This window comes from Nyctereutes procyonoides, unplaced genomic scaffold, assembly GCF_905146905.1.
Source record: "Nyctereutes procyonoides isolate TBG_1078 unplaced genomic scaffold, NYPRO_anot_genome, whole genome shotgun sequence".
Lineage (NCBI taxonomy): Eukaryota > Metazoa > Chordata > Mammalia > Carnivora > Canidae > Nyctereutes > Nyctereutes procyonoides.
Window position 1 is genome coordinate 7,703,317 of NW_026575121.1, and position 27,562 is coordinate 7,730,878.

General features: G+C 39.7%; 1 protein-coding gene across 1 annotated transcript in view; it reads right to left on the minus strand.

Moving 5' to 3' along the window:
• DNAJC15 (DnaJ heat shock protein family (Hsp40) member C15) overlaps positions 1-26,824 on the minus strand; it is a 75,596-nt gene extending 48,772 nt beyond the window's left edge. Inside the window, exon 1 of the mRNA XM_055336093.1 lies at positions 26,700-26,824. Coding sequence (XP_055192068.1) covers positions 26,700-26,804 — 105 coding nt within the window. The 5' untranslated portion in view covers positions 26,805-26,824. The remainder of the gene's footprint in view (positions 1-26,699) is intronic.
• Positions 26,825-27,562: the final 738 nt, after the last annotated feature.

Sequence of the window (27,562 nt, forward strand, 5' to 3'; positions counted from 1 at the left end):
TTTGGCCACAGCTCCTATTAAAGGGCTCCTCTTCCATGCCTACAATTGTCATTGGGTTCTGGAACATAATTCTGATCCTCCTGCCCCTTTCCTTGGGTGGATGTTTCCAACCACTGCCAGGCCCTGGGTAATTCATCATTCATTTTTGGTTACCTTAAACCATGCCCACCTCTGCAAATAATCCCTTCAAATAATCTTCAAAAAAAAAAAAATCATTACTACCAGGACCCTCACTAATACAAACATTACTGTACACCAGTCACTATACTATGCACAAGGCAAAGGCCTATATGAAATGAATCCTATGTAGGACATTGAACATGATGGGCCTCTAATGTTTACATTAATCTCCCAAAGACCTTTATTTTTATCCTTATTACAACATTTATTACACTAATTTATAGTTAAATGTTTTATCTCCTTTACCTTTTCTAGATAGCAAGTGTCTTTCAAATATCTGATGAAATCTATGGATCACCCCTTAAGCTATAAATATATGCACACAGCAAAATTTGTATATATAGGGCAGCCCCAGCGGCTCAGCGGTTTAGCGCCGCCTTCAGCCAGGGCCTGATCCTGGAGACTCAGGATCGAGTCCCACATCAGGCTCCTTGCATGGAGCCTGCTTCTCCCTCTGCCTGTGTCTCTGCCGCGCTCTCTCTCTCTCTCTCTCTGTCTCTCATTAATAAATAAATAAAATCTTTAAAAAAATTGTATATATAATTTGAAGGGATCCAAGGGCTTCTCTGAAGCCATTCAGTTTATAAGCTCCAACATGAGAATACCTGTAAGAAATATATAAAGCTCACTAAAATAAAAAAAGGTATATCATTTATCTTTGAGCTCCTACAGCACATCAGAAACCTGCTATATATGTTTCATTTTTCATTTATTTAACAAGAAAAATAATAGTATAACAAAATAATAATATAAGAAAAATGTTGATGTTGGAGTTAACATCTCTTTCTAAAGACTAGCTTTACAGAAAGATAAACATGAAAGGCCTTGCAACCTTTAAAAACAACAACAAAACCAAACCCAAATTAGGTAGATCACTGGAGCAAATAAAAATATTCAATATATGACCAAAAACTGTGCAATCAAATCTTATTTATCCACAGTGAATGGACAAAGTATACCACAGCTCATCAAAAACTCATTTTCCTTATTGGAATTAAAATTCCTTATTGGAAGGGAGGTATATCTGATTTACCTCTGTAATGGTATTTGTAATTAATGTGATATTAAAATATAATTATTTGGAAGTTGAACTCGAGATTTTCAAAAAATACCATATATCTTACATAATCAGATTTTACACCCTGAAATAACAACAAAAATCTTTCTTATAAAGTTTTCAATGGAAATACTAAAACTATTAGATGCTTTTAAGCAATTAAAACTGTAACCTTAATTGGTCCAGAATAAAAATATGATCAATTTCCCAGAAAAACTATTTATCTACTACGTAACAGTTTTCCATTCATTACAAAATCATTGGTATTTTTTTCAGACACAAACTGAGAGAACTCTAAAACAACAATAAATTCCCCCAGTCCTCCACATATGTGAATGACCCTCACAGGGAAAAGAAACGATCTAATTGCAATTATAGAAAACAGGAAGTACAGGAGAGCGAATCTGAAATCTCAGCAAGCAGTTCACACACAACTCTTAACCACGCCTTTATTTGACTTTAATTTTTAAAAGTAAAATAACATGTAAAACATTCTAAGGCTTTTAAATTGCCCATGGTTCATTTGGCATAACTGTGTAAATATCAGAGAATTCCATCAACATCTCTAATTTACTACTGTTGAAAAAAATTTCACATATGCTTTATTATTATGCTATTTCACATTTACTTAAACTTCAGGATTATACCCTCAGGCTAACAGGATCTAATTTATTTCTTTAATATATACAACATCATATCTGATCCAGTGTCAAGCGCATGGTATACTTCAATTTTTATTCTGAATGTTTTTTAAATAACAATTCTTTAAAACTAAATTGCCAGTAACAGAATGACAAAAACGACACTGAAAAGACAATTTAAAAGCAAAATGGTGAATCAAGCATAGTGTCAGTACCACAGGACAGTCATTTTCTAATAACGAGGCAATAACCAGGTTAAATGTCTAAAACTGCTTATGCGACTGAGAATGACACCATAGTACATCTGTGGGTTTACACAAACTAAAAGAAAGGTGTGTATATACCAGTACTCTGGCCCAGCCAAAACTGCCACAGGTGTCATACATACATACATTGGAGAGAAGAGATGGTAAATGTGGATGCCATATAAGGGTTCTTGTTGCTGGTTTTAAAAATATCCACAATGCTGCCTTGGGCAAGTTTTTGTTTTAAACATTTTTTTTTTGAAGACTCAGATATATATGGGTTTGGAAAGTAGCTAGCATTATCTAGGCTGGCAGAGATCTAAATACATTCTCAGATACATTATTCTTTTCTGTACAAAATTAAGCTAGCACGTGTTGTTGTTGTTGTTGTTGTGTTGTTGTTTTTAAGATTTTATTTATTTATTCACGAGAGACACACAGAGAGAGGCCGAGACACAGGCAGAGGGAGAAGCAGGCTCCCTGCAGGGAGCCCCATGTGGGACTCAATCCTAGGACTCCAGGATCACGTCCTGGGCCGAAGGCAGCGCTAAACCACTGAGCCACCCGGGCTACCCAAGCTAGCACATATTTAAAGAAGCTGATCTTTCTATAAAAACATGCACATGTAAGAACAACAAATACCATGATTTTACTCATATGTGGAATTTAAGAAACAAAACAAATGAACATACAGGGAAAAAATAGAGAGGCAAACCAAGAAACAGACTTTTAACTACAGAGAACAATCTCATGGTTACTGGAGGGGTGGCAGGGAGGGATGGGTGAAATAGGTGATGGGGATTAAGGAGGGCACTTGTGATGAACACCAGGTATTGTATGTTAAATGATGGAGCACTAAATTCTACACCTGAAACTATTATTACATTATATGTTAACTAACTAGAATTTAAATAAAAACTTGGGGAAAAATGTGCACATATATACCTAAGAACTAAATCAGTTACACATCAGTTAAAAATTTCACCAACTAATTGTTTTACAACTGGTCTATCCTGGTGTTTGGGAACAGTGGTCTATATAAGAGAAACAGAAAACATTCTATTTACTCCAAATTTGGAAATTCAGTTTTTAACAATTTCATTATGGTCACCATGAAAAACAAAAACAATAAGTTTACACATAACAAAATTATGTGATATTGGCCAATGTTATTTAGTTCTTAAAAATTCATGACAACTCTAGGTTTTATCTGTGAAAAATGCCAAAAACCATAGTTCTCACTGTATTACCTATGACTATACACAAAGCATGAATATTTTAGATACTAAAATGTCCAGGCATCTGCATAATAGCACTGCAGAAACCAATGAATGATAAAATCTCAACCAAATCATTGATTAGTTTCAGATTGGTTGGAGAGTTACCATAGAGATCCTTATTCCTAAACTGTTAAGTTTGGCTAAAGAAAAGTCTAATGTCCACACTAAATGCCATTGGAAGAAAATTATGGCTTCTGATGTCGGCTAGTCTTTAAATCTGCTCAATATCATCCTCCTTCTCATCCTCATACCATTCCCCATTCCTCTTTGCCTTTGGTATTCTAAATTTGTACTTTTTTAAAATAAGACTTCATGTTTTTCAACCATGAAGCAAGCATGAACTCCCTCAACCTTCCACCTTGATTATCCACACATTCCACCCCTGAATGTATGGATGATCAACCCATGGGCTTCAAAGTTAATTGGACTCAAAATCCAAATCAACATTTACCAATTCTGTTACCCTAAACTGATTTATCTGGGCCCATTTCTTCATCTATAAAATGGAAATGTGGATACCTACATCATTAGGATGCTCAAAATGATTTATGAGGCGAGGTTATGAAAAATGATCAGCACACTGTGTAAACATGGTAGATCTCTGCTAGTCCTTCTTTACTCCCATGTCTTTACTCTTACTCTTTTCTATTCCTCTCTGCTCAGTCCTCCTGGAAAATTCCTACTTACTCCTCAACAAATAGCTTCAAAGTCATCTCCCAGTGAAGCTTCCCCCTCTCCCCCCATTCATCTCCTCATCCAAGCAAACCTCTTTAGTGTCCCCACAGTAGTTAACAGATTACAATACATGGTACATTATTTAATAATGGTTTTACCTATCAATTTCAAATTCCTTCTAAAATATGAGCTTTCTGGAAGATGGGACTGTTTATCTCTTTGGAGTTTCAAAATCTAACAAAGTACCCAGTACATAGCAGGTTTTCAAAAATTTGTATAATGAGGTTAAAAGAACCTTTAAGAAGCTTCCCCACTATCCAGATACCTTTTAGAGTTTAGATGATTTGTGTACTGTATTCCATCTGCTAGTGAATGGAATTAAATTTGAGATGGGAAAATATAATGAACAGTGGTCATCAAATTTAACTAAGAAACTAACACATAGGGATCCCTGGGTGGCGCAGCGGTTTGGCGCTTGCCTTTGGCCCAGGGCGCAATCCTGGAGACCCGGGATCGAATCCCATATCAGGCTCCCGGTGCATGGAGCCTGCTTCTCCCTCTGCCTGTGTCTCTGTCTCTCTCTCTCTCTCTGTGACTATCATAAAATAAAAATAAAAATAAAAAATTGAAATTTAAAAAAAAAAAAAAAAGAAACTAACACATAATCATGTCTCAACATCCTAGACCAGGTAAACATATCCAAAAGTCTCACAGATGACCAAGAAAATGAAATAAAGAGTAATGTGCCAGGTAAATTACATTACAAAAGTGAAGATAATTCACAGGTCCACATAGGAAAACATGAAGAAAAAATTTAGTTGTTTTAAAAAGAAAAATAAAGAAACTTCCAATAAAAGAGTTAGGTACTTTTCAAGTAGCTATTTGGAAGCTATCTCTCATCTTTAACTGCTTGACTGATTTCAATACTCAGTGAGCGCCTACTATATTATATGCCAGTCACAATTCTTAGTTCTGATGATTTATCAGACAAAATCCTTATCCTTCTGAAGCTACATTTTAGCACAAGAAACAGACATTAAACAATATAAATCAGGAAAATATATAATAGAATGTTATGTGCTGTGGAAAATATTAAGCAGGTAGAGAAGTGGGTGTGTATTTGTACATCAAGAGTGATAAATTTAGATAGAGTAAGCAGGGAAAGCTTCACTGAAAAGATGACTTTTAGGGGGAGGGGGGAACTGAAGAAAGTGGAGATCTATGCCAATATTTAAGGAAAGATCACCAGGCAGGCAGAATAAGTATGAAGGCCTCAAGGCAGAGGTATGCCTGGTGTGTTTAAGGAATATCCAGAAGGCCAGTGTGCACAGAGGAGAAAGTGAGAGAGGAAGAAAGGAATATGGAATGAGGTCAGAGGGTAACACGGACAGCAGATCATGTCTACTTGGCCTTTGGGGTCAACATAAGGACTTTAGTTTTGGGTGATATGAGACTTGATGGTTTTAAGAAGAGGACTAACATTATCTTATTCAGAATTCTAAAATGATCACTAGTTGTCATGTTAAGAAAAGACCTGTCAAAGCCAGAGGCATGGAGAGGACTTTGGGGTGTATTAAAACAATCCAAGAAATAATGGTAGCTTGGACCAAAGGGATTAGTGATAGAGATAGGGAAAAGTGGTCAGCTTCTAGATATATTCTGAAGATAAAGGCATTAAGATTTGTTGAGAGATTGGATGTGAAGTATGAGAGAAAAAGAAGAAACAGTGTCCACTGACAGATGAATGGCTAAAGAAAATGTGTATATATACAATGGGATATTATTCACCCATAAAAAAGAAGGAAATTCTGGCATTTGTGACAACATGGATGAATCTGGAGCACGTTATACAAAGTGAAGTAACCCAGACACAGCAGGACAAATACTGTATGATCTCACATTTATGTAGAATCTAAAAAAGTTGAACTCATTGAAGCAGAGAGTAGAATGGTGGTTGCCAGGGGCTGAGGGTAGGAGAAATGGGGTGATGTTGATCAAACTTTCAGTTATAGGATGATTAAGTTTCATATGTGAATTTGCTAAGAGTAGGTCGTAAGTGTTCTCACCACACACACACACAGTGAAGTGATGGATGTGTTAATTAGTCTGATGTGGTAATCATTTCACAATGTGTGTGTGTGTGTGTGTGTGTGTGTATCTCCACCCTGTATAACTTAAATGCAATTTTTGTTTGTCAATTATAATTCAAACAGATGTCAAGGTCATTGCCTTAAACAACTGGTAGAACAGATTTGCCTTTTGCTGAAAGCAAAGTCTGTGAGACAACTGGGGTCAGAGGAAAAGGAGGTCATTAAGTTCTCATCTAAGAATGAAGATGAGACTGGTTTTTCACCTGGACTGGTTTTTCTAAAAACATGCCATGATGAAAATGATAAAGCCCAAGCAAAGCAGTATGTGAATCTGTAACACTCAGGGAGAAAAAAGGTCTCATCTAAGAATGAAAAAGAATAAGCAGGTTGTCTCAAAAAAATTCTTTGTTATCTTGCAGTGACTCAATTCTCAAGGGTTAATCACAAGCAAATCACTTTTTGCTGAACTCAGTGTTTTATGTTGTCTTATTATTTGGTTCAATTTCTACAAAGAAAGCTCTTTGAATTTAAACAACGTAAGTGGAAAAAGAAAAAAGAAGAAACAAGAAAGACTTGGCAAATCAGCAGAATTTGGGAAAGAAAGGTATTGCACAAACAGATCAAAAGAAAAAGGGGAAGAGAATTTATTCAAGAAAAAGTGTCAGACATGATAAAATGACATTAGGAAGATAATTTTTACAATTACCCTTCCCTAAAATCTTCAAGCTGGCAAGAATTTCACAGATTTTTATATCTAAATTGGACCAAAGCACATTAATCTACTTGGCCTTTACTAAGTAGAATAAAAATCCAATGCCAAAAACAAATACATTTGAAACTCTCTCAAAACACTAATTCCCCTAAAAACTTTAAGTACAAAGGAAAAACAAAGCTAACTACATCTGTATTTGCTCCACTTTAAAGTTACTTCATTTATTTTTAACTGCAGGCAAGCATTCATCTCTACAGTAAGCCTAAAGAGTAAATAAAAGGGCAAAACCAAAACAAAGCAAAATAATAAAACCAAAAGCCAAACATAATAAGAAAACAAAACTCCTAGGCTTGGTCTAATCGAATATTTCTCTACTTTCTAATATAATTAACAAAATTTCCTCAAATTTATGGGGCGCCCAGGTGGCTCAGTCGGTTAAGGGTCTACCTTCAGCTGAGGTCATGAATCAAGGGTCCTGGGACAGAGCCCCAAGTCAGGCTCTCTGCTTCTCCTGCTTCTCTCTCTCCCTCTGCCTGTTTTCCCTCTGCTTAAGCTTGCTCTGTCAAATAAATAAAATCTTAAAAAACAAAATTTCCCCAAACTTAAATCCTTGCTATACATAGTGATTTATGTATTTATGTTATTATTGAGGAATATATAATCTTTTAAGTACTGTTTTGCATTTCTTCAGTGACCCACTGATATAAATCTTGTCTCTGCTTTCTCCTAATAAAATAAGCAGCCTTTCTTTGTTTACATTAAATGTAGCTAGTCAAAGTCCTGCCCCAATATCAATGTAGCCCTGGATGCCTCAGAGAGCACAAAGAGCTCCCAGGATCATCATAAGTTTGCCAAACCAGGCCGTACATTTGGTTGCAAATCCCTAAATCCAAAGATACTGTGATGGTTCGTTTTCTATGTCCATTTGGTTAAGTCAATGAAACATTGATCTAGGTGTTGCTGTGTGGATATTTTGTACATGTGGCTAGTGTCTACCATCAGTTGCCTTTAAAGGAGTTTGTCTTTGATAATATTGGTGGGCCTCATACAATCAGTTGAAAGGCACTAAGAAGAAAACTGAGGTTTCCTTGAAGTAGAAATTCTGCCAAGAACAAACTACTGTCTGAAAGTTTCCAGCCTGAAGGCTACAACTTTTTTAAAAGATGTTATTTATTTGAGAAAGAGAAAAAGAGTGAGCAGGAGTGGCGGGGGGCAGGGGAGGGGGGGTCATATAGTGGTCAGAGGGAGAGGGAAAAGAAGGGCAGAGAGCCTAACCAGGGCTCAGTCCCAGGACCCTGAGATCATGACCTGAGTCAAAAGCAGACCCTTTACCAACTGAGCCACCCAGGTACCCCTGCTCCACAAATTTCAGACTTGCCAGTCCACACAATTATGTAAACCAAATCATCAAAATAAATAATATATACTACTTGGTTCTGTTTTCTGAAAAATCCTGATATAGATTTCTGCTGTTTCAGCTTTTAGTAATATACCCTTGATTCATTCATTATTCACTAATTGAGCATTTGAACACTTACTCTGGGTGTCCACCACAGACTAGGAGTACTAGGGGTAAAGAAAGAGATCAGTAAGATGACCTCACAAAGGTTACAAATGGATAGAAAATCTGAAAACATGTATGTCTCCAAATTTTATTAGCTTGCTTTAGTTATCTTATTTATCTATAAATGTATCTAATTCCTTTGAGAGCTTACTAGGTTTTTAACTAGAAATATTTCTTGGGATAATAAAAGTATGCTAAAGCTATTTGTCAATGATTCTCAAAAGTTGGTACATAGGACATTTCATTGTTAGGCTCAGATTTTATTATTTTATTTTATTTTATTTTATTTTATTTTATTTATTTATTTATTTATTTATTTATTTATTTTATTTATTTATTTATTTATTTATTTTTAGGCTCAGATTTTAAACCAGATTACGGACCACAGGTTATTTGCAAAGGCACATGGTTGTAAACACCATCCCATTTCTCATGTTGCTATATAAATGTGCAAGAACACTATGGTTAAGATCCACTGCTTTGGGATGCCTGGGTGGCTCAGTGGTTGAGCGTCTGCCTTTGGCCCAGGGCATGATCCTGGAATCCCAGGATCGAGTCCCATATCAGGCTCCGTGCATGGAGTCTGCTTCTCCCTCTGCCTCTCTCTCTCTCTCTATCTCTCATGAATAAATAAATAGAATAAATTTTATTCTATGTCTCTCATGAATAAATAAATAAAATATTTTTTTTTAAATAAGATCCACTGCTTTATACAATTACACAGAGATAACCAGTGTGCTGAGAATACCCTAGTGCACAGACTTTACTAATGTTAACATGGTTCGTCAATTTTGGAACAAGGATGTACTAACTTAAAACTCTAAGTATATAAAATTATAATAATATAGTAATTGGAATTACTTAAAAATTTGTAAAAACTTTTAACACTAGGTTTTAACTTGAAAGGGGAAGACTTCATTTTTCTATCTTCATTACAATTTAGTGATGTAGTAGGGAGCAGCAGAATTAAGAGGCCTAAAGATGACGTTAGCAGATTATTTGACCAGGTACCACCAATAAGACTACTCTACACATTTTTCCTGGGAGCTGGTTCCAACGTATACCTGGACCATGGCACTTTTTCTCAAAATAAGCTCTCCCTCTTCTGAAGCTGCTGGCTATGAGGAAGGAAGCAGAGGTATCTAAGTCATACCCCTACTGCCCTCACTCACTCTATTAGTCCCTGCCCTTCTGTTTCACCATCTTTCACAAAAAGATAGTATGCTCAATCCCTATCCCTAACACTGAAGCTATTTGATATATGGCTTTGTGGCTACTAAACAGGGAAAGAAGAAAAATGGAACTACTCTACACAGGCAGCAAGATTAAGTAAACTCCCAAATATGAAAGGAATCAATGACATCAGAATCTCCCCTATTCCAATATCACCACCTCTCTATCTCCCAGTTTATTTTTCTGTTATGATCCCAGACTACAACTTCATAATTTATCTCCCTTACTAAACTGTGAGCTTCTACAGAGCAAGAAGTAGGCTTTATTCATCAATGTAGTCTCAAAATATACTATGGGCTAAATAAAAGTGAATGGTTAATTGACAGGATGAATGCATATGGGGTAGATGGTTAGATAGATGACCAGCTAGCTGAGTATTATGCTTCTGGACAATAGATGACTTCTCAGAAGAACCCAGATAAAGCTGAAGGACAGAGTCAAGGTTCAGCCAGAGGGGAAAATGAGAAGGTATAGGGACAAAACAAAGGTTAGAAGATGAGAAACCTGAATTCTGATTAAGGATTTGCTCTTCCATCATTGTGACCTTAGGTTATCCCAAATGAATATGTATGTGTGTTGGGGGGCAGGAATCATCTATAGACTATGTTAAATATCTATAAAATGTTGGATACAGATTAGACCAGTTACCTGTGAAATATTTTAAACAGAGTCAACTAGACAACTTATGAAATATAAAGTCAACTTCCATCTATTTTAACAATATGGAATCATCTCAATATTAAGCAGACAGGCCAGAAGCAGGCAAGATCTGCAAAGCAAAATTCTAATCAGAAAATTAATTCGGGGCAGCCTGGGTGGCTCAGCAGTTTAGCACCACCTTCAGCCCAGGGTGTGATCCTGGAGACCCAGGATCTAGTCCCATGTTGGGCTCCCCACAGGGAGCCTGCTTCTCCCTCTGCCTGTGTCTCTGCCTCTCTCTGTCTCTGTGTCTCTTATGAATAAATAAATAAAATCTTTAAAAAAATTAATTCAGAATGATACTGAAAAACAACTATGACGTTTGGAAAATACTTGTTAGGAAGAACTAGTGTAGCATCCTTGCTCTGTGTTTCTCAATGCTAAACATCTCAGATCTGTAAATGTAACTTCTGAGACTTGTTATTTGGTCTGAAGCTTCAGATATACCTGCTCTCAAAAGCTGGGTCTTTTTAGGTACTTCAAAAACTAAGAGTTAGTTTCTTTAACTTTCGTCACTGCCCTAAATTTATCTCTTAAGTTTAAGGAATATCCTTTAGTTGTGTTTTCCAGAATTTGGAAGAAAGGAACTTGTTCAGCCAATGGATATCCTTTATCACTTTATTATTGTACTTTTATTTTTTTTTAATATTTTATTTATTTATGCATTAGAGACACACACAGAGAGAGGCAGAGACATAGGCAGAGGGAGAAGCAGGCTCCATGCGGGGAGCCCGACGTGGGACTCGATCCCGGGACTCCAGGATCACGCCCTGGGCTGAAGGCAGGCGCCAAACCACTGAGCCACCCAGGGATCCCTCTATTATTGTACTTTTATTAAATTATCCCTTTGTCCAATGACTTTCTGAATTAAGAGTTCTAAACTATCTCTGAATTAAGTCCCAAATTATTTCAGCCATTCTTCAAATGAGCTTTCCCCTCCCCTCACTTCCACACTCAATACATACTTCTACCCTCAATACATTTGTCTCTTACTAAAAATTTCTATTGACTGTTTTATTTTTTTTTAAGAGTTTATTTATTTATTCATGAGAGACATAGAGAGAGAGGGGCAGAGACACAGGTAGAGGGAGAAGCAGGCTCCATGCAGGGAGCCTGATGTGGGACTCGATCCCAGGTCTCCAGGATCACACCCTGGGCTGCAGGCAGCGTTAAACCGCTGCGCCACCGGGTCTGCCCTCTATTGACTGTTTCAAAAGATGCACACAGAAGTACACACAGTATTCTAGATACAGAGACCCTATACTTTTATACAAAAAGATATATTTGTTTTCCTTTCAAAGTTTCCATAGGGTACTCAATATTTTGTTGGCATTTCTGACTGCAATACAGTAAGTCAAAGTCACAATCATAGAGGTGGAAGAAATGATAGAAAACTCCACAATTTACAGAGGAAGACACTGAAGTCCTGAAAAGCGACATGCCTTGTCCAAGTTGTAACAGGGATTATCAGTGTCTGCACTAAAACTAAAATAAGGGTATTCGAATTCCAGACTGGACCCTATGTCTTCAAGCAACAATTTAAAATTATGCCTATACTCTTTAAATTATAAAAATCTATAAATCTTTCCAGCTCATATTCAATGAAACATCCTATCTGACTTTTAAAGATTTACTTATGGGATCCCTGGGTGGCGCAGCGGTTTGGCGCCTGCCTTTGGCCCAGGGCGCGATCCTGGAGACCCGGGATCGAATCCCACGTCAGGCTCCCGGTGCATGGAGCCTGCTTCTCCCTCTGCCTGTGTCTCTGCCTCTCTCTCTCTCTCTGTATGACTATCGTAAATAAATAAAAAAAAAAATTAAAAAAAAATAAAGATTTACTTATTTATTTATTCATGAGAGACACACAGAAAGAGAGAGACAGAGACACAAGCAGAGAGGGAAGCAGGCTCCATGCAGGGAGCCCAATGCAGGACTCCATCCCGGAACCCTGAGATCATGCCCGGAGCCGAAGGCAGATGCTCAGTCACTGAGCCACCCAGGCATCCCAACATCCTATCTGACTTTAACACCCATTCACAAAAACCTTATCATGTCTTATCCTATTTATTAGTTTAATTACCTAGAGAACATAATGTCAGTTAATTATCTAATGCCAAACTAGATCCTAGCACCAGTCCTTGATGCTCTTGCTCCTTATAATTCCCTACTTCTCATAAAATTTTATCTTCCCTCACCCGCCCTCAAGAAGTTATATTTTCAAGACTCTTATATTTAATATAAAAAAAATCATGCAGTTTGTTAAGTATGGAAGTAGATAAAATTGACTACTTTAATAAGAATAATGGAATTACTCATATTTCCTTCAACTTTTCTTCTGGATAGGGACATGTGGCAATCTATCATTCTTCCAGTAAAAGGGCCATTACTAAGGCGAGGCATACATTTTAGCCAACAACTCCAAGTCTTACAAGTTGTTGAGAGAGTGATTCAGTGAACAATCTCATGAACTGGTGCTGGGAATTCAAATTGGGACAATCTGTCTTGAGTAATTTCATCGTTGGAATCAGCAGCCTTAAATACATTCCAAGTTATCAGGCTCAGTAAGCACAACTTAAAAAAATTATCCTAAGAAAATAATCTGAGAGGTGCATAAAAACTTATATATGAGAATATTCATCACAGCAGTATTCATAATATAAAAACTGGAAACAATTTGAATACCCAACAAAGGGGTATAATTAAATAAATTAGGGCATATCTGAAATAGGCACTGACAAGTAATATACTGAAGAATGTTTATAGACAATATAATAAATGATTATAGGGATGCCTGAGTGGCTCAGCGGTTGAGCGTCTGCCTTTGACTCAGGGTGTGATCCTGGGGTCCCGGGATCGAGTCCCACGTCGGGCTCCCTGCATGGAGCCTGCTTCTCCCTCTGCCTGTGTCTCTGCCCTCTCTCTGTGTCTCTCATGAATAATAAATATTAAAAAAAAAAGATTATAAATCAGAATGTGCAGCATATACACAAAGGAAAAAGAAAACAGAATGAGATGAGCCAAAATTTAACAGTAGTTATATATTCTTTTCTTTTAAAGATTTTATTTATTCATGAAAGACACAGAGAGAGGCAGAGACAGACAGAGAGAGAAGCAGGCTCCTCACAGAGAGCCCAATGTGGGACTCTATCCCGGGATTCCAGGATCAAGCCCTGAGCAGAAGGCAGATGCTCAACTGCTGAGCTACCCAGGCGTCCCTAGTAGTTACATATTCTTAGTGCCTACATTTTATCATTTAGACAAAGTCCTAGAATCGCAGAGTTTTTAAGTTTTATTTAAATTCAATTAATTAACATAAAATGTATTATTAGTTTCAGAGGTAGAGTTTCATGATTCATCGGTCTTATATAACACCCAGTGCTCATTACATAACATGCCCTCCTTAATGTTCATCACCCAGTTACCCCACCGCCCCACCCCTCTCCTCAATCACAGATTGTGAAATCAAAGCAATATGGTTTGAATTTTGGCTAGATCTCTACTTGTCAGCACATGACCTCTGACAAATTACTTAACCTCTATCCTACTGTTTCTCTTTCATCTGCAAAATGAGGATAATAATTATATGTCAGTATGAACTTTTATACATTAGAACATTCATATACATCACAGTATTTTAGATAGGATAAACATTCAATAAATGATAGCTTCAACAATTACTTTATCATATTATTACACAGTTGTTTCTTTCAAAGTCAGAGAAAAAAATAAAGGTTATTAAGAAAGAAAACTCTTGCGAAGATCCCACTTGCTCAGAAGAGTTTCATAACTTAATCTCTTAAGTTAGAAACCCTCTGACCTATTTACTCTCAAATAAACTTTAAAAACAAATTCCTCCTGGCATTCTTTGATAAAAACAAATGCACTGATCTTTGGCATCTCCCTTTTTATTGCTACACTTAATTTTGCACGCTGATCATAAAAATGATGTTGCCACATCTCTAGCTAGCCTCTTCTCTATCTTGTACTCCTACAAGCTTTTATTACATTGACTTTAGAGTCCCTGGCAAGGACTCCCTAAACTCTTTTGGCTTGCATCTGATGTATACCCTACCTGCAACACTGTAGCTTTGCTTATTCTTCTTGCTTGGGAAATCATGCCATTTTTTGAAAACTACTTTTACTCCCTTACAATAACCTATTTTACTTTAGGCAACAATTTCTTAGAGTGGTAATGCTTACAGCTTAAATTTCATTACACAGTATTCTTTTCTGCCTTTCTGAGTTAAGGTGAAATAAAATTAACTCTGCTTCAAGGTTTAAGAATTTTTAAACATTATCTTGAAGCATCTGAAGACTCCGAAAATTACCACAAATATCAGGACTATAAATCATTTCTTGGAATTGGATTTCATCAATTTCTGATATCTAAAATGATAGAGCAGCAATATCATTCAGCGAAAAAAGTCAAGGACTTTTCAAGTCAAAATTGGTTTTGTATCCTATTCCTGCCACTTCCTAGCTATATGACCTTGAGACCACTTTGGTCCTCAGTTTTCTTACATGTAAAATGGTGAAAAGTAACATCAAATTTCTCAGAGTTATTATAAGAAATGGGAAAATGTAATCACAGTGTCTGGTAATGAGAAGACATTGACTAAGGGTTAGTTTACCTCCTCAATCATTTGCATGAACATGATGAACTCAGTACATTCAAGCATATTGTTCTTTTTATTTTTTATATATTTAACAAATAAAAATAGAAAATATTACTAATATTATGGAAGCAGGAAACAGGTCATTTTATAAAACAACATATTTGAAAAGATTAATGAGCAGTGTTTTGGGGCAAACAAATTTGGAAGAAACTTGTACTGGCCAAAAGTGAATTTATAGTACCAAGACCTACAGTAATACTCTACAAAACCTGAGTCAAAAACCCCTAGGATAGGGATGCCTGGGTGGCTCTGTGGTTGAGGCATCTGCCTTTGGCTCAGGGCGTGTCCTGAGGTCACGGGATGGAGTCCACATCAGGCTCCCTGCATGGAGCCTGCTTCTCCCTCTGCCTTTGTATCTGCCTCTCTCCGTGTCTCTCATGAATAAATAAAATCTTTAAGATGAAACAAAACAAAAAAACATAATATACTTAGATATATTATTAAGTACTACAGGGTAACAGAGTCCTTGGTGAGTAAAACTTTAACATCATTGCAGCTAGGCAGTATTTGAGAGAAACAGTGCTGTTTATAGTACCATCTGTAACTGATTTCATGGCTGTTTTCTTTTTTTTTTTCCTTTTTTTTTTCATGGCTGTTTTAGTTCTTATCTCTTAAGTTCTATATACCTGCTACACAAAACTATTTTTTCAATTTGGTGGTGGTGATGGTTGTTAAATTCTAGGTATGCCAAAAGGAAGTGAAATCATTCCTCGGAAGATCACAAGAAACCATTCAGAGGAACATACGATATATTACTTTGTACCTGGAGATAGGCATCACTGTTCACTGACCCAATAAGATTCTGTAACAAACTTGAAATATAATGATAAATAAATACAGAAAGGTTGATGAATTTCTCTCTTTGATTTCACAGTCTGCTGGCATCCTTGATTAGCAATCCCTAATAGCAGATATTGAAAAATAAAAATAGGGACACTTGGGTGGCTCAGCGGTTAAGCGCCTGCCTTCGGCTCAGGGTGAGATCCTGGAGTCCCAAGATGGAGTCCCACATCGGGCTCCCTGCCCGATGAATAAATAAAAAATAAAATCTTTAAAAAAAAAAAAAGATTTTACTTATATATTCATGAAAGACACAGAGCGAGAGAGAGGGGCACAGACACAGGCAGAGGGAGAAGCAGGCCCCATGCAGGGAGCCCGATGTGGGACTCGATCCAGGGTCTCCAGGATCACGCCCCAGGCTGCAGGCGGCGCTAAACCGCTGCGCCACCAGGACTGCCCAGTAAAATCTTTAAAAAGATAAAATAAAAGACAAACCAACAAAACAAAACAGAGCATGGCTGAAACTGCAGGAGAAACGGCACATTCTCTGGTGGACTAAAAGCACAGCCACTTTACCCCAAGACAAGGAAATCTTCTACTATCTGACTTCATCAGCTATACAAGGGGAAGATAAGGAAAATGGGGACAAGTTGGGTAAAAGGATAAAAATGAAGCTATTAGGTAGGATCCAGAGCTGTGACCCAGGATGAAGCTTCCTATACAAGCTTCTTAGAGAAATGCTTGATTCTAGGACAGGGACAGGAAATATATAAAATGAGCCTAGACCACCTTATAGTGCCAAAAGTAAGGAAGTACTAAAAAAAAAAAAAAAAAAAAAACCTTATAGTAATGGGGTATGTCAAAGGTGTATAGGAACCAATTGAAAGAGATGCCAAGGCCAAAGCTAGAACAGTCTGAGCAACAAAATAAACAATACTGAGTTATAACCCTAAGTATAAATATCCATGAATCCTGACCAATACAAATAAATGATTGAGTGAATAAATAAATAAGGGAAAAAGACAAATCTCCTGTGCAAAAAATTTCAAATAATTTCATAAAGAACTCCACCCTCAAGGAGTGGAAGCATAACTCCCCACTCCTTAAATATGAGCCACACACAGTGACTTCCTTTCAAAAAGTACAGCATGGAAAGGGGAAAAAAAGTTTACAGTGGAAAAACTAGACAAATACTATGTCATCAAATTAGATCAAGGTTAACCTAAACAGTAAGAGATGATGTTTATAGTATGTGCCTTGCATATGGACAAATTCCAGGACAGGTGCATTCTGCAAAATATCTCACCAGTATTCCTCAAATCTGTCAAGATCATCGAAACCAAAGTAAGTCTGAGAAACTGTTACAGCTAAGAGGAGCCAAGTCAGACATGAAAATTAAATGTAATGTGATTATCGTGGATGGGATCCTGGAACATTATTAAAAGGACAGTAGGCAAAACTAAGAATCTGAAAAAAGTACAGACTTTGGTTAATAATGGATCCAGCAACATTGGTTTGTTAATTATACCGACGTACCATACTAACAAAAGATGTTAACAGAGAAAACTGAGTGGGGTGCATAGGGATTCTCTGTGTTATCTTTTTGCTTTTCTATAAATCTAAATCTATAGTTGAAAAAAAGTCTATTCCATTTTAAAAGGGAAAAAGTGTTACACATGGTGATTGGGTTTTCATGAGAGCTAATAATGCTTATTTAATCTCTAATAGCACTTAAATAATATTCAGAGAGCATAAGACAGTGAAAATGGAATTCCTGAAATAATATTCTGCTTTACACTGTGAGTTAAATAGACCTCTGCGGGCTAAGGGAATGTGCATCATTTATAAAACAGTGTTTTGTAACAGTGCTTTTAGGTGACTATGCTTTCAAATTTCTCAACACCTGTAGAATTCAAATCACCTTACAGCTGAAAACAGATAGTCAGTGTGTTGGTCCCAGATCTGTTTGTAGTCACTAATCCATTCCCCAGCATCTCCCTACTCTGTTCTGCTGGGAGGACAGCTAAGTCCTGCATGGCTCCTGTGTCATCTGGCTCCAACGGAGTCCGACCAATGGGATGCAATGGTGGGAGACAGGAGGGTGGAAAAAAGGGAAAGGCCAGGGTAGTTCTCCCCTTTCCTCCCTGCCTTGTAGCAGCGCCAGAGCAGCAGGGTCACTGTGGCTGCAGCTCCCCACTACACAGATGCCCCATGGTCCAGCTGCCAGGAGCAGCAATGAAAACAGCACCTCTTCCTTGTGACCCTGCAGCCCTGAGAATGCTAGTGGCTTCTCACTGTTCTCAACCTCTGCACTGCCTCACAATCCCATCTGGCTTCACAACAACTCCTTCGCCTATGAAACCAACTCTCTGTGCTACACTTCCTTTGTTTTACATAATTTAAATGTGTCTGTTTTCCTAGTCAGACCTTGATTGACACAGTTAGAAAGGTTGGAGGGGAAAGAAGATAGAATATATTTGGAGTAAAAGCAGAGGTGATAAAGCAGGATACCTCTGGAGTTCATCCACACATCAACTGTGTGACTTTGGGCAAATTATTTCATTGCTTTAAGTCTCACTTTATCCATCTATAAGTGGGGGATTATAACACTAGCTAAACCTCATGGGGTTATTGCGTGGACTAACTGAGTTCATGCATTTAAAGAATTAGCCTCATGCCTGGTATAAAACATTTGGCTACCCTTGCTATTACTATTGCCCTTATGGCCTCTAGACCCCACAGGAATGCCCACCCTAATACAATCTTAACTGGTCTTGCCCTCCTCTGCTTCTCTATCCTCTACCCTTCTTAAACACTGCCCCAGGCTTAATCTCCCTGAAGCCTGCCACTGATCATATAGCTCTACAAAACTTCAACTGCCTATAGACATGGTCCTCACTCCTTAACCTGATATTCAGGTATATCCACAACCTTATCCCAACATATTTTTCCTTATTTTTTCCCTTTGATAATAAGTTACATTTGTTTTTGTCTCTTTCTAGCTTCTCTTGCAAAATCAAGTATTTTTCAAGCCCCTAAAACCCATGTTTGATTCATCTTTTTATTTACTATAGCACTTAGTCTCGGTAACTTATCCCTTACCTAAAAATAGTGGGACTCCCTATCTCACATTTAGGCACTTTTGCTTTTGTTTCCTTTGCCTGCAGAGACATATCTAAAAAGTGTTGCTGGGACCCCTGGGTGGCTCAGCGGTTTAGCGCCGCCTTCAGTACAGGGTGTGATCCTGGAGACCCTGGATCAAGTCCCATGTCAGGCTCCCTGCATGGAGCCTGCTTCTCCTCTCTGCCTGTGTCTGTCTGTCTGTCTCTCTCTGAGTCTCTCATGAATAAATAAATAAAATCTTTAAAAATAAATAAATAAATCAAAAGTACTGCTAAGGCTAATATCAAAGAAATTAGTGCCCATGTTTTCTTCTAGGAGTTTTAAAGTGGGACTTAATAAATAAGTGTTGAATAAATTAATGAATAAATGACAGTACTTAATAGAATCCGTGTTGAATTAGGTATTTAAATCTGATCCAATTTACCTTCTAGAGCAGTAGCTGGCAAACTTATCACCCACAGGCAAACTAACTCTTCAACTATCTTTGTAAATAAAGTTTTATTGGAACACAGCCACATTTATGCGGTATCTATGGCTGCTTTTGCTTTACAGTGGCAGAGATCAGCAGTATAGCAGAGACCATATGGCCTGCAAAGTCTAAAATACTATTTAGCCCTCTACAAAATAAATTTGTTGACCTCTGTTCTTTTTTTTTTTTAAAGATTTATTTATTTATTTATTCATGATAGACATAGAGAGAGAAAGAGGCAGAGACACAGGAGGAGGGAGAAGCAGGCTCCATGCCGGGAGCCCGACGTGGGACTCGATCCCAGGACTCCAGGATCGTGCCCTGGGCCAAAGGCAGGCACTAAACCGCTGAGCCACCCAGGGATCCCTGTTGACCTCTGTTCTTGAGGGTGGCAATCCTGATTTATCCATATTCTTCCCACAGACATCTAGTATATTGCCTCTATGTACTTGGTATTCAAAAAAAAATTTTTTTTATTAGACTCAGTGCATTGACAAACTTAAAAACAGATTTGGAAGACTGTGTTATTAGAAGTGATAAGTAATAAAATGACCAAAACCTAGAAAAACACATTAGAAGTCAGAGTATAATGTGTACTCTGACTGCATATAAAATGTATGGGATGCTTATATCTTAACCCTTTCTTTACCATTAGAAAGCCAAAAAGGAGAGATAGTCTCATTTATCTTACTTTTTTATTCCTTAGGGCTATCAATTCATAATTCCATAAAACATTTCTCACATCCTCTATTTGTTTCCTGTCCAGTCGTTTCATTTAATTGCTGATTTAACCAACAAAAATTTATGGAACAGTAACCATATAACTGGTACTATGTTGAGAACTGAGAGAATGAGAATCCTTAAAACATGGTCCCTGCCTATACAGAATATCTAATTTTAGTTTAAAAGACATATTTCAGGGGCACGTGGGTGGCAGCTGGTTAAGCATTCGACTCTTGATTTCAGCTCAGGTTGTGATCTCAGGGTTGTGAGGTCAAACCCCACCACAGGCTCTGCACTCCGTGTGGAGTCTGCTTTGCATTCTCTCTCGCTCTCCTTTTCCCCTTCCCACTCGTGCTCTGGCTCTCTAAAGCAAATAAATAAATATTTAAAAATAAATAAGTAAAAATAAATAAAAGATATTTCAAAAAGGAGAAGCACTATTTAAATAATACCAGTAAATCAACAAACGGGCCAAGTCTGGTATCTATTACTGTCATCTAGTTTCAAATATCCACCAGAAAATAACGGAGTCCCTGGGTGGTTTAATCAGTTAAGCATCTATTTCGGCTCAGGTTATGATCTCAGGGTCCTGGGATTGAGCCCCGAGCCCCGAAGTATCAGACTCCTTACTCAGTGGGGAGTCTGCTTCTCCCTCTCCCTCTGCTCCTCCCACTCTCCCTGGCTTGTTCGTTCTCTCTCTCTCTCTCTCTCTCTCTCCCTGAGTAAGTAAATAAAATCTAAAATGCTAAAACTTATATCTCAAGACTGTAACATTTAAGTTCAAGATAGACAATAGTTGTACCTGTGGGAAGTTAAGAAGGAAAAAAATTATTCTGCCTCAAAAAGACAGTTGTGATACAAAGAGGAAAGATGGAGACTATTAACTCATGCCACAAATATTTACTTAGCATTTACTATATACATATACAAACATTTATTCAGCATGTATCAAGCCTTGTGCTAAGTTCTTGGGAAAGAATAGTAAGACAGACATAGACTCTCGATCTCCCTTAGAGGCTAACATAAAGGAGGAATCCTACAAAGAAAAAAATACTCTAATCAATGTTAGAATCAAACATTCATGTTTGTCATTCAATAATAATAGAAGTTAATAGCTATCGATTTAATAAACAATTAAGTGACTACCATGTGTCAAATAGAGTGCCAATCACAGAAGCATATAAAAGTTCTTGCCCAGGGGCACCTGGGTGGCTCAGTCAGTTGAGCATCCAACTCCACTTGGACTCAGGTCATGATCTCCAGGTCAAGAGATCGGCCCTGCCTTGGGCTGTGGAGGCTGCTTAAGATTCTCTCTTCCGGGCAGCCTGGATGGCTCAGTGGCTTAGTGCCCCTTTCAGCCCAGGGTGTGATCCTGGAGACCCAGGATCGAGTCCCATGTCGGGCTCCCTGCATGGAGCCTGCTTCTCCCTCTGCCTGTGTCTCTGCCTCTCTCTCTCTGTCTCTCTCTCTCTCTGTGTGTGTCTCTAATAAATAAATAAAATCTTTAAAAAAAAAAAAAAAAGATTCTCTCTTCCTTCCCCTCTGCCCTTCTTCCCCAGCTGGTACTTGCTGCCTCTCTTAAAAAAAGAAAAAAATGTTTAAAAGGATATACAATCTTCAATCCAAGTGACTTCTTCAAAAGGAAGCTTCAAGGTAAAAATTTGAAATGAAAAATAGAAGTGGTTTCTTTTGTTTTGGTGACAAATAAGTACTTAATAATTTACATGTTTGGTAGGTCTCAGTTTTCATGTATCAATGTGGCCTATCCTGAAATATCTATGTGGCTGATTTTCTTATATGTTACACTATAGTACTAACACTAGGAGTTACACTTTTTGGGAAAGTACTGAAAACCAAAAAGGCTATCATTTCATACAAACTGGGTTTTTTTCAAAATACTTTAAAAATTTATAATATTCTCTTCCTAACACTCAAGTTTCTCCTCTACTTTTCCATGTGAACCAGATTTGCTAAAGCAAAATCTGACCATGACCTCTGACTATAACACAATAATTATAAGATGCTATTTTATTTAAGGCACTACACAAGTATTTTTACATACATTTTAAACTTTTTAATCTCCTAAACTGGTTAATGCACATCAATTCTTGGTCCCTGAAGGAAAGTTTACCTGAGAAAGAGTTACTTAACATTTACAACTGCAGATGCTATATTTCGAAAACTTCAAAATAAATTGCATCTTTAAAAAAAAAAAGTGACAAATCTCTTCTTCAGCTCCTTGACATTTTATTTTCTACTATTTTCAATAAGATTACTAATATGTCCCACTCCTGGGTCATTTATTTTTTCCCTAAGCTTACTCTTTGTCAGGTATCAATCATTTTCAGTACTTCCGAGCTCCTCCAAAATTATTATTATCAGTTCTCTTATCTTCTAACTCATCATTGATCATTACCTGGACCAATGATTCCCACAGAAGCAGAAGAGGCCATTAGAGACATTTTGAAAATTTGCAAAGACCTTTTGGTTGCAACAATAATTTGGGTGGGAGGGAGGGTATTTGGTGGATGAGCTGCTATTCATTCTAGAAGTCCTAAAATGTATGACACAACCTTGTACAACAAAGAGCTTCCTGCATCCCTCAGGATTTTAAAAAAGAATCTACTGGACATTAAAGTAGGTATATTTATGTTCACCGTAGTCTAGAACTTTATGATATAGTATACATAAAATATATCATTTTCTCACTGTTTTAAAGAAGACTGAATTTTTAAAAAATGCAACTCTTATGTAAATTGAGGGAAGATCGCACTTTGTTTTGGTCAAAATTTTACCAAAAATTGTTAACAATTTGGGAAAAATCAGTTGGTCACTGACAATGGCCCTTACACTGTCTGAAGTGTCAGTATAATATATTTGAAATCTGTCTACATTTATAGCTGCCACACTCACAGAGATTCTTACTGCAGTTGCTGGCATACTGCACCAATGCAAAGAATATGACAGCGACGGATTACTTCATTATGTCTCCTAATGTATTCATGCCTGAGCATTTAACTACTTGAATAGTAAACATGTTATTTTCTTTTTTTTTTTTTTTTAATTTTTATTTATTTATGATAGTCACACAGAGAGAGAGAGAGGCACAGAGACATAGGCAGAGGGAGAAGCAGGCTCCATGCACCGGGAGCCCGATGTGGGATTCGATCCTGGGTCTCCAGGATCGCGCCCTGGGCCAAAGGCAGGCGCCAAACCGCTGCGCCACCCAGGGATCCCAACATGTTATTTTCTAATAAATACTTCACCTTTATCTTTCAATTAAAACATTATATTGATTTTTAAGTTTTTTTTTGCCAATAGATTTCATTGCCTATGAATATCATTGAAGGTATTACAGGAGACCTTACAGAATATTTGTTACAAAAAGGCACTAGATTGGACAGGAATCACTTTAGTATCACTGCCCTACACTTTAGTCCCCATGTGACTGGACTACTAAAGATGTCTCCTAACTGATATCTTAAATTCTACAGTACATATCCTCTTCCAAATGAATTCCTACAGATGTAAAAGATCACCAATATTACTTCTATCTTCAAAATACCACAGAGCTCCCAACTGACCTGGAAATCAGTCCAGTACAGAGATTTTTATGACTCTCCATAAAGAGATTCCTTCTACCTAATAATTTATCCAGTCTACATCACAGACTGAACACTCCACTCGGAAAGCCTTATTTCTAAGAAGTCCACAAGCCATAGTTGAAAGGGTATAGGGTATAAGACTTGGAATTCTAGGTCTGTCACTTATTATTATTATCCAGGAGAATGATCCCGGGTTAAATTACTTACCACTTTCTGAGTCTCCTCATTTCTTAAGTGAGAATTAAAAGGGACTTTCCTCACAGGGTTATGGTAAGGAATGGAAGAGAAAAGTAGAAGCTCAGAGCTTGCTACTTCAAACTTTTTTCTGTTCTGTGTGCTTATCTATTTCAAGGTCTCAGAATAATACCTGGCACCTAGTAGTACTCAAGGGATGTCTGTTGAGAGACGCCTGGGTGGCTGAGCGGTTCAGCATCTGCCTTTGGCTCAGGGCGTGACCCCAGGGTCCTGGGATGGAGTCTTGTCGGGCTCCCTGCAAGGAGCCTGATTCTCCCTCTGCCTGTGTCTCTGCCTCTCTCTCCCTGCGTCTCTCATGAATAAATAAATAAATCTAAAAAATAATAATAATAATTTAAGTTTCAAAAATTAAAAAATAAAATTAAATTAAAAAAAGGAAATGTTGAATGAAAGCACATTGTTTTCTAAAACCTTCCCAGGCAAGCCCATCTGACTGCTCCAGAAATTTATCTGTTAATCAAGTAATGATGATTGAGTGCTCATAAACAGAGTGCTTACTAGAAGTAAATCCCCAGTACCCACTCTTAGGAAACTTTAAAAAATGCTGGAAGGTGACAGGTCAACATAAAAGATGTCAAACAGAGCGTATGACTAGTCAACAATTGGCATGGACAATAGGCCCTGCGCATCTAAAGGCAAGGTACTTATGGATCACTGTGGTTTGGCCCTTCATGGAGTGCCATGTAAAAAAGCTATGTTTCTAGACTTCCTCCAACTAATCCATTCTTCTTACACAAAGCCTAAGAGAGCTTCATAAGGGCCCAATTTGTCACTTGTCTACTTAAAACTCATCCGAAAATGGTACCACTGCCCTCAGGATAACCCAACTCCTTCACACGATTTACCAGATGCTTCGTATGTTCCAGTCCTTCCAGTCCCGGGTAAATCTTTGGGAACTGCAATGATTAATAACGTAGCCACCAGCTACACGTAGCTAGGCACCTGAAATGTGGCTAGTCCCAAGCCAGGTGTGCTGGATTTTTTTTTTATTCTATTTTTTTTAAGATTGTATTTGTTTATTCATGAGAGACACAGAGAGAGAGAGAGAGAGAGAGACAGAGAGAGAGAGAGAGAGAGAGAGAGAGGCAGAGAAACAGGCAGAGGGAGAAGCAGGCTCCATGCAGGGAGCCGGACATGGGACTCATCCAGGGTCTCCAGGATCACGCCCTGGGCTGCAGGCAGGAGCTGAACCACTGAGCCCCCCAGGCTGCCCAGCACAATGCTTTTTTTTTTTTTTTTAAGATTTTAAATACTTATTCATGAGAGACAGAGAGAGAGGGCAGAGACACAGGCAGAGGGAGAAGCAGGCTCCATGCAGGGAGCCCGATGTGGGACTCGATCCGGGGACTCCAGGATCACGCCTTGGGCCGGAGGCAGATGCTCAACCTCTGAGCCACCCAGGCTGCCCCGCCAGACACCTTAAGTGTAAAACACGCACTAGATTTCAAAGACTTAGTACAAAAAAAAAAGAAGAAAGAGAGAGAGAGAGAGAGAGAAAGGATGTAAAACATCTCAGTAATTCTATACTAATCACATGTCAAAATATTACTGTGGATACACTGGGTTAAATACAGGTACGCTATTGGGCAGCCCGGGGGCTCAGCGGTTGAGCACCTGCCTCCGGCCCAGGTCGTGACCCCGGAGACCGCAGGATCGAGTCCCGCGTCGGGCTCCCTGCATGGAGCCTGCTTCTCCCTCTGCCTGTGTCTCTGCCTCTCTCTCTGTCTCATGAATATATAAATCTTTTTTTTAATTTTTTTTTGATTTTTATTTATTTATGATAGTCACACGCACAGAGAGAGAGAGAGAGAGAGAGAGAGAGAGGCAGAGACACAGGCAGAGGGAGAAGCAGGCTCCACGCACCGGGAGCCCGACGTGGGACTCGATCCCGGGTCTCCAGGATCGCGCCCTGGGCCAAAGGCAGGCGCCAAACCGCTGCGCCACCCAGGGATCCCTGAATATATAAATCTTCAAAAAAATAAAAATAAAAAACAAAGGTACGTTATTAACATTAAATTCACCTGTTTTGAGCGCCGCTACAGAGAACTTACAGATAGATGCGTAGGAGGAGGTTCGCATTACGTCCCTGCTGGACACTGACTTGCCCCAAACGCTCTGCGTTTCTGCATTTCGGGCGGAACAAACCACCTGCAGTTCCCGGGCCCGCGAAGACGAAGGCTGGCGCCTGAAACTTTGTATCCTCTGCCTTGCCCTGAGTCACCCGCCGCTCATTCTTCAGAATCTAGTTTAGTGTTGTTTTTTTTTTAATTTATTCATCAGACAGACAGAGACAGAGAGAGAGAGAGAGAGGCAGAGACCCAGGCAGAGGGAGAAGCAGGCTCCACGCAGGGAGCCCGACGCGGGACTCGAACCCAGAACCCCGGGGTCACGCCCCGGGCCGGAGGCGGGTGCCGGGCCGCTGAGCCCCCCGGGCGCCCCACAGAGCGGCGCCAGGAGAACCCACCCTGCTTGCGCCTCTGCAAGCGCCCGTCTCCCCGCCCGAAGGACTCGGTGCACGGAGCGCGGCTCCGCGGGACCAACGGGAGGGGCGGGGCAGAGCTGAGGCTCCCGCGACCGCCACGGCCCGAGGGGTGAGAGGGAACGAGGACGGGGCGGGGCGGGGCGGGGGGGGAGTCCTGCGGGAGCCGGCGGGCAGGCCCGGAGAGGGGCGGGAGCAGCCGGCGGGACTCACCAGCCCCTTGTCCAGGTCGGCGTCCGGCCGTCGGGTCGCCGGCGGCGAGTACTCGGCGTAGCGCAGACCCTCGCCGGCAGGGGCGACACCACCGCGGGCAGCCATGGCGACGGGACGCCGCGCGGCGGAAGGGGCGGGGCGGGGCGGGGGGGGCAGGGGGCGGGGCCCGACGCGCCGCGACGTCGCCTACGAGCCCGCCGCAGGGACAAACTTGGCAGGGCGGCGCTGGATCCGCGGACGCCGGCCCAGCGGAGCGCGGGAGGGCGCGGGCCCCCAGCGGACCTCGCCCTCGCCCTCGCCCTCGCCCGGGTCCCGGTCCGCGTTGGCCCCGCGCAGCCGAGCGCCGGACTCCGAGCTGAGGCCCCCGCGACGCGGAGGGCATTTGGTTTGTTGGAGATTGGCAGGCCCAGAGCCATCGCGCGGAGGAGCCTGGCTCCCGCTCAGCCCTCTTCGCAGCCGAGGGCCGGGATGCAAGCCCGAGGTCGGGTGTGGGTCTCCTCGGATGGCTTTGCAGGGAGGCTGCAGGGCCCGAAGGCCTGTGAGCCACAGCACGCCTCGGAGCGTGCTTCCCGTGAAGGCTGCACTCTCCCACCCCGGAGGTAATAGAGGTGGCCACCCGCTCATCCCTGCAGGGAGCCCGACGCAGGACTCGAACCCAGGACCCCGGGGTCTCGACCTGAGCTGAAGGCGGCGCTAAACCTGAGCCCCTGGGCTCCCCAAGTAAAGCCTTTTGGAGCAAAGCTTAACCCACACGTTTTCCAAGCCCTGGAGCAACTTGGCAGCCCTTTTGCCCCCGTTTTTTTTTTTTTTGGTTTTTTTTTTAAGATTTTATTTACTTATTCATGAGAGATACAGAGAGAGAG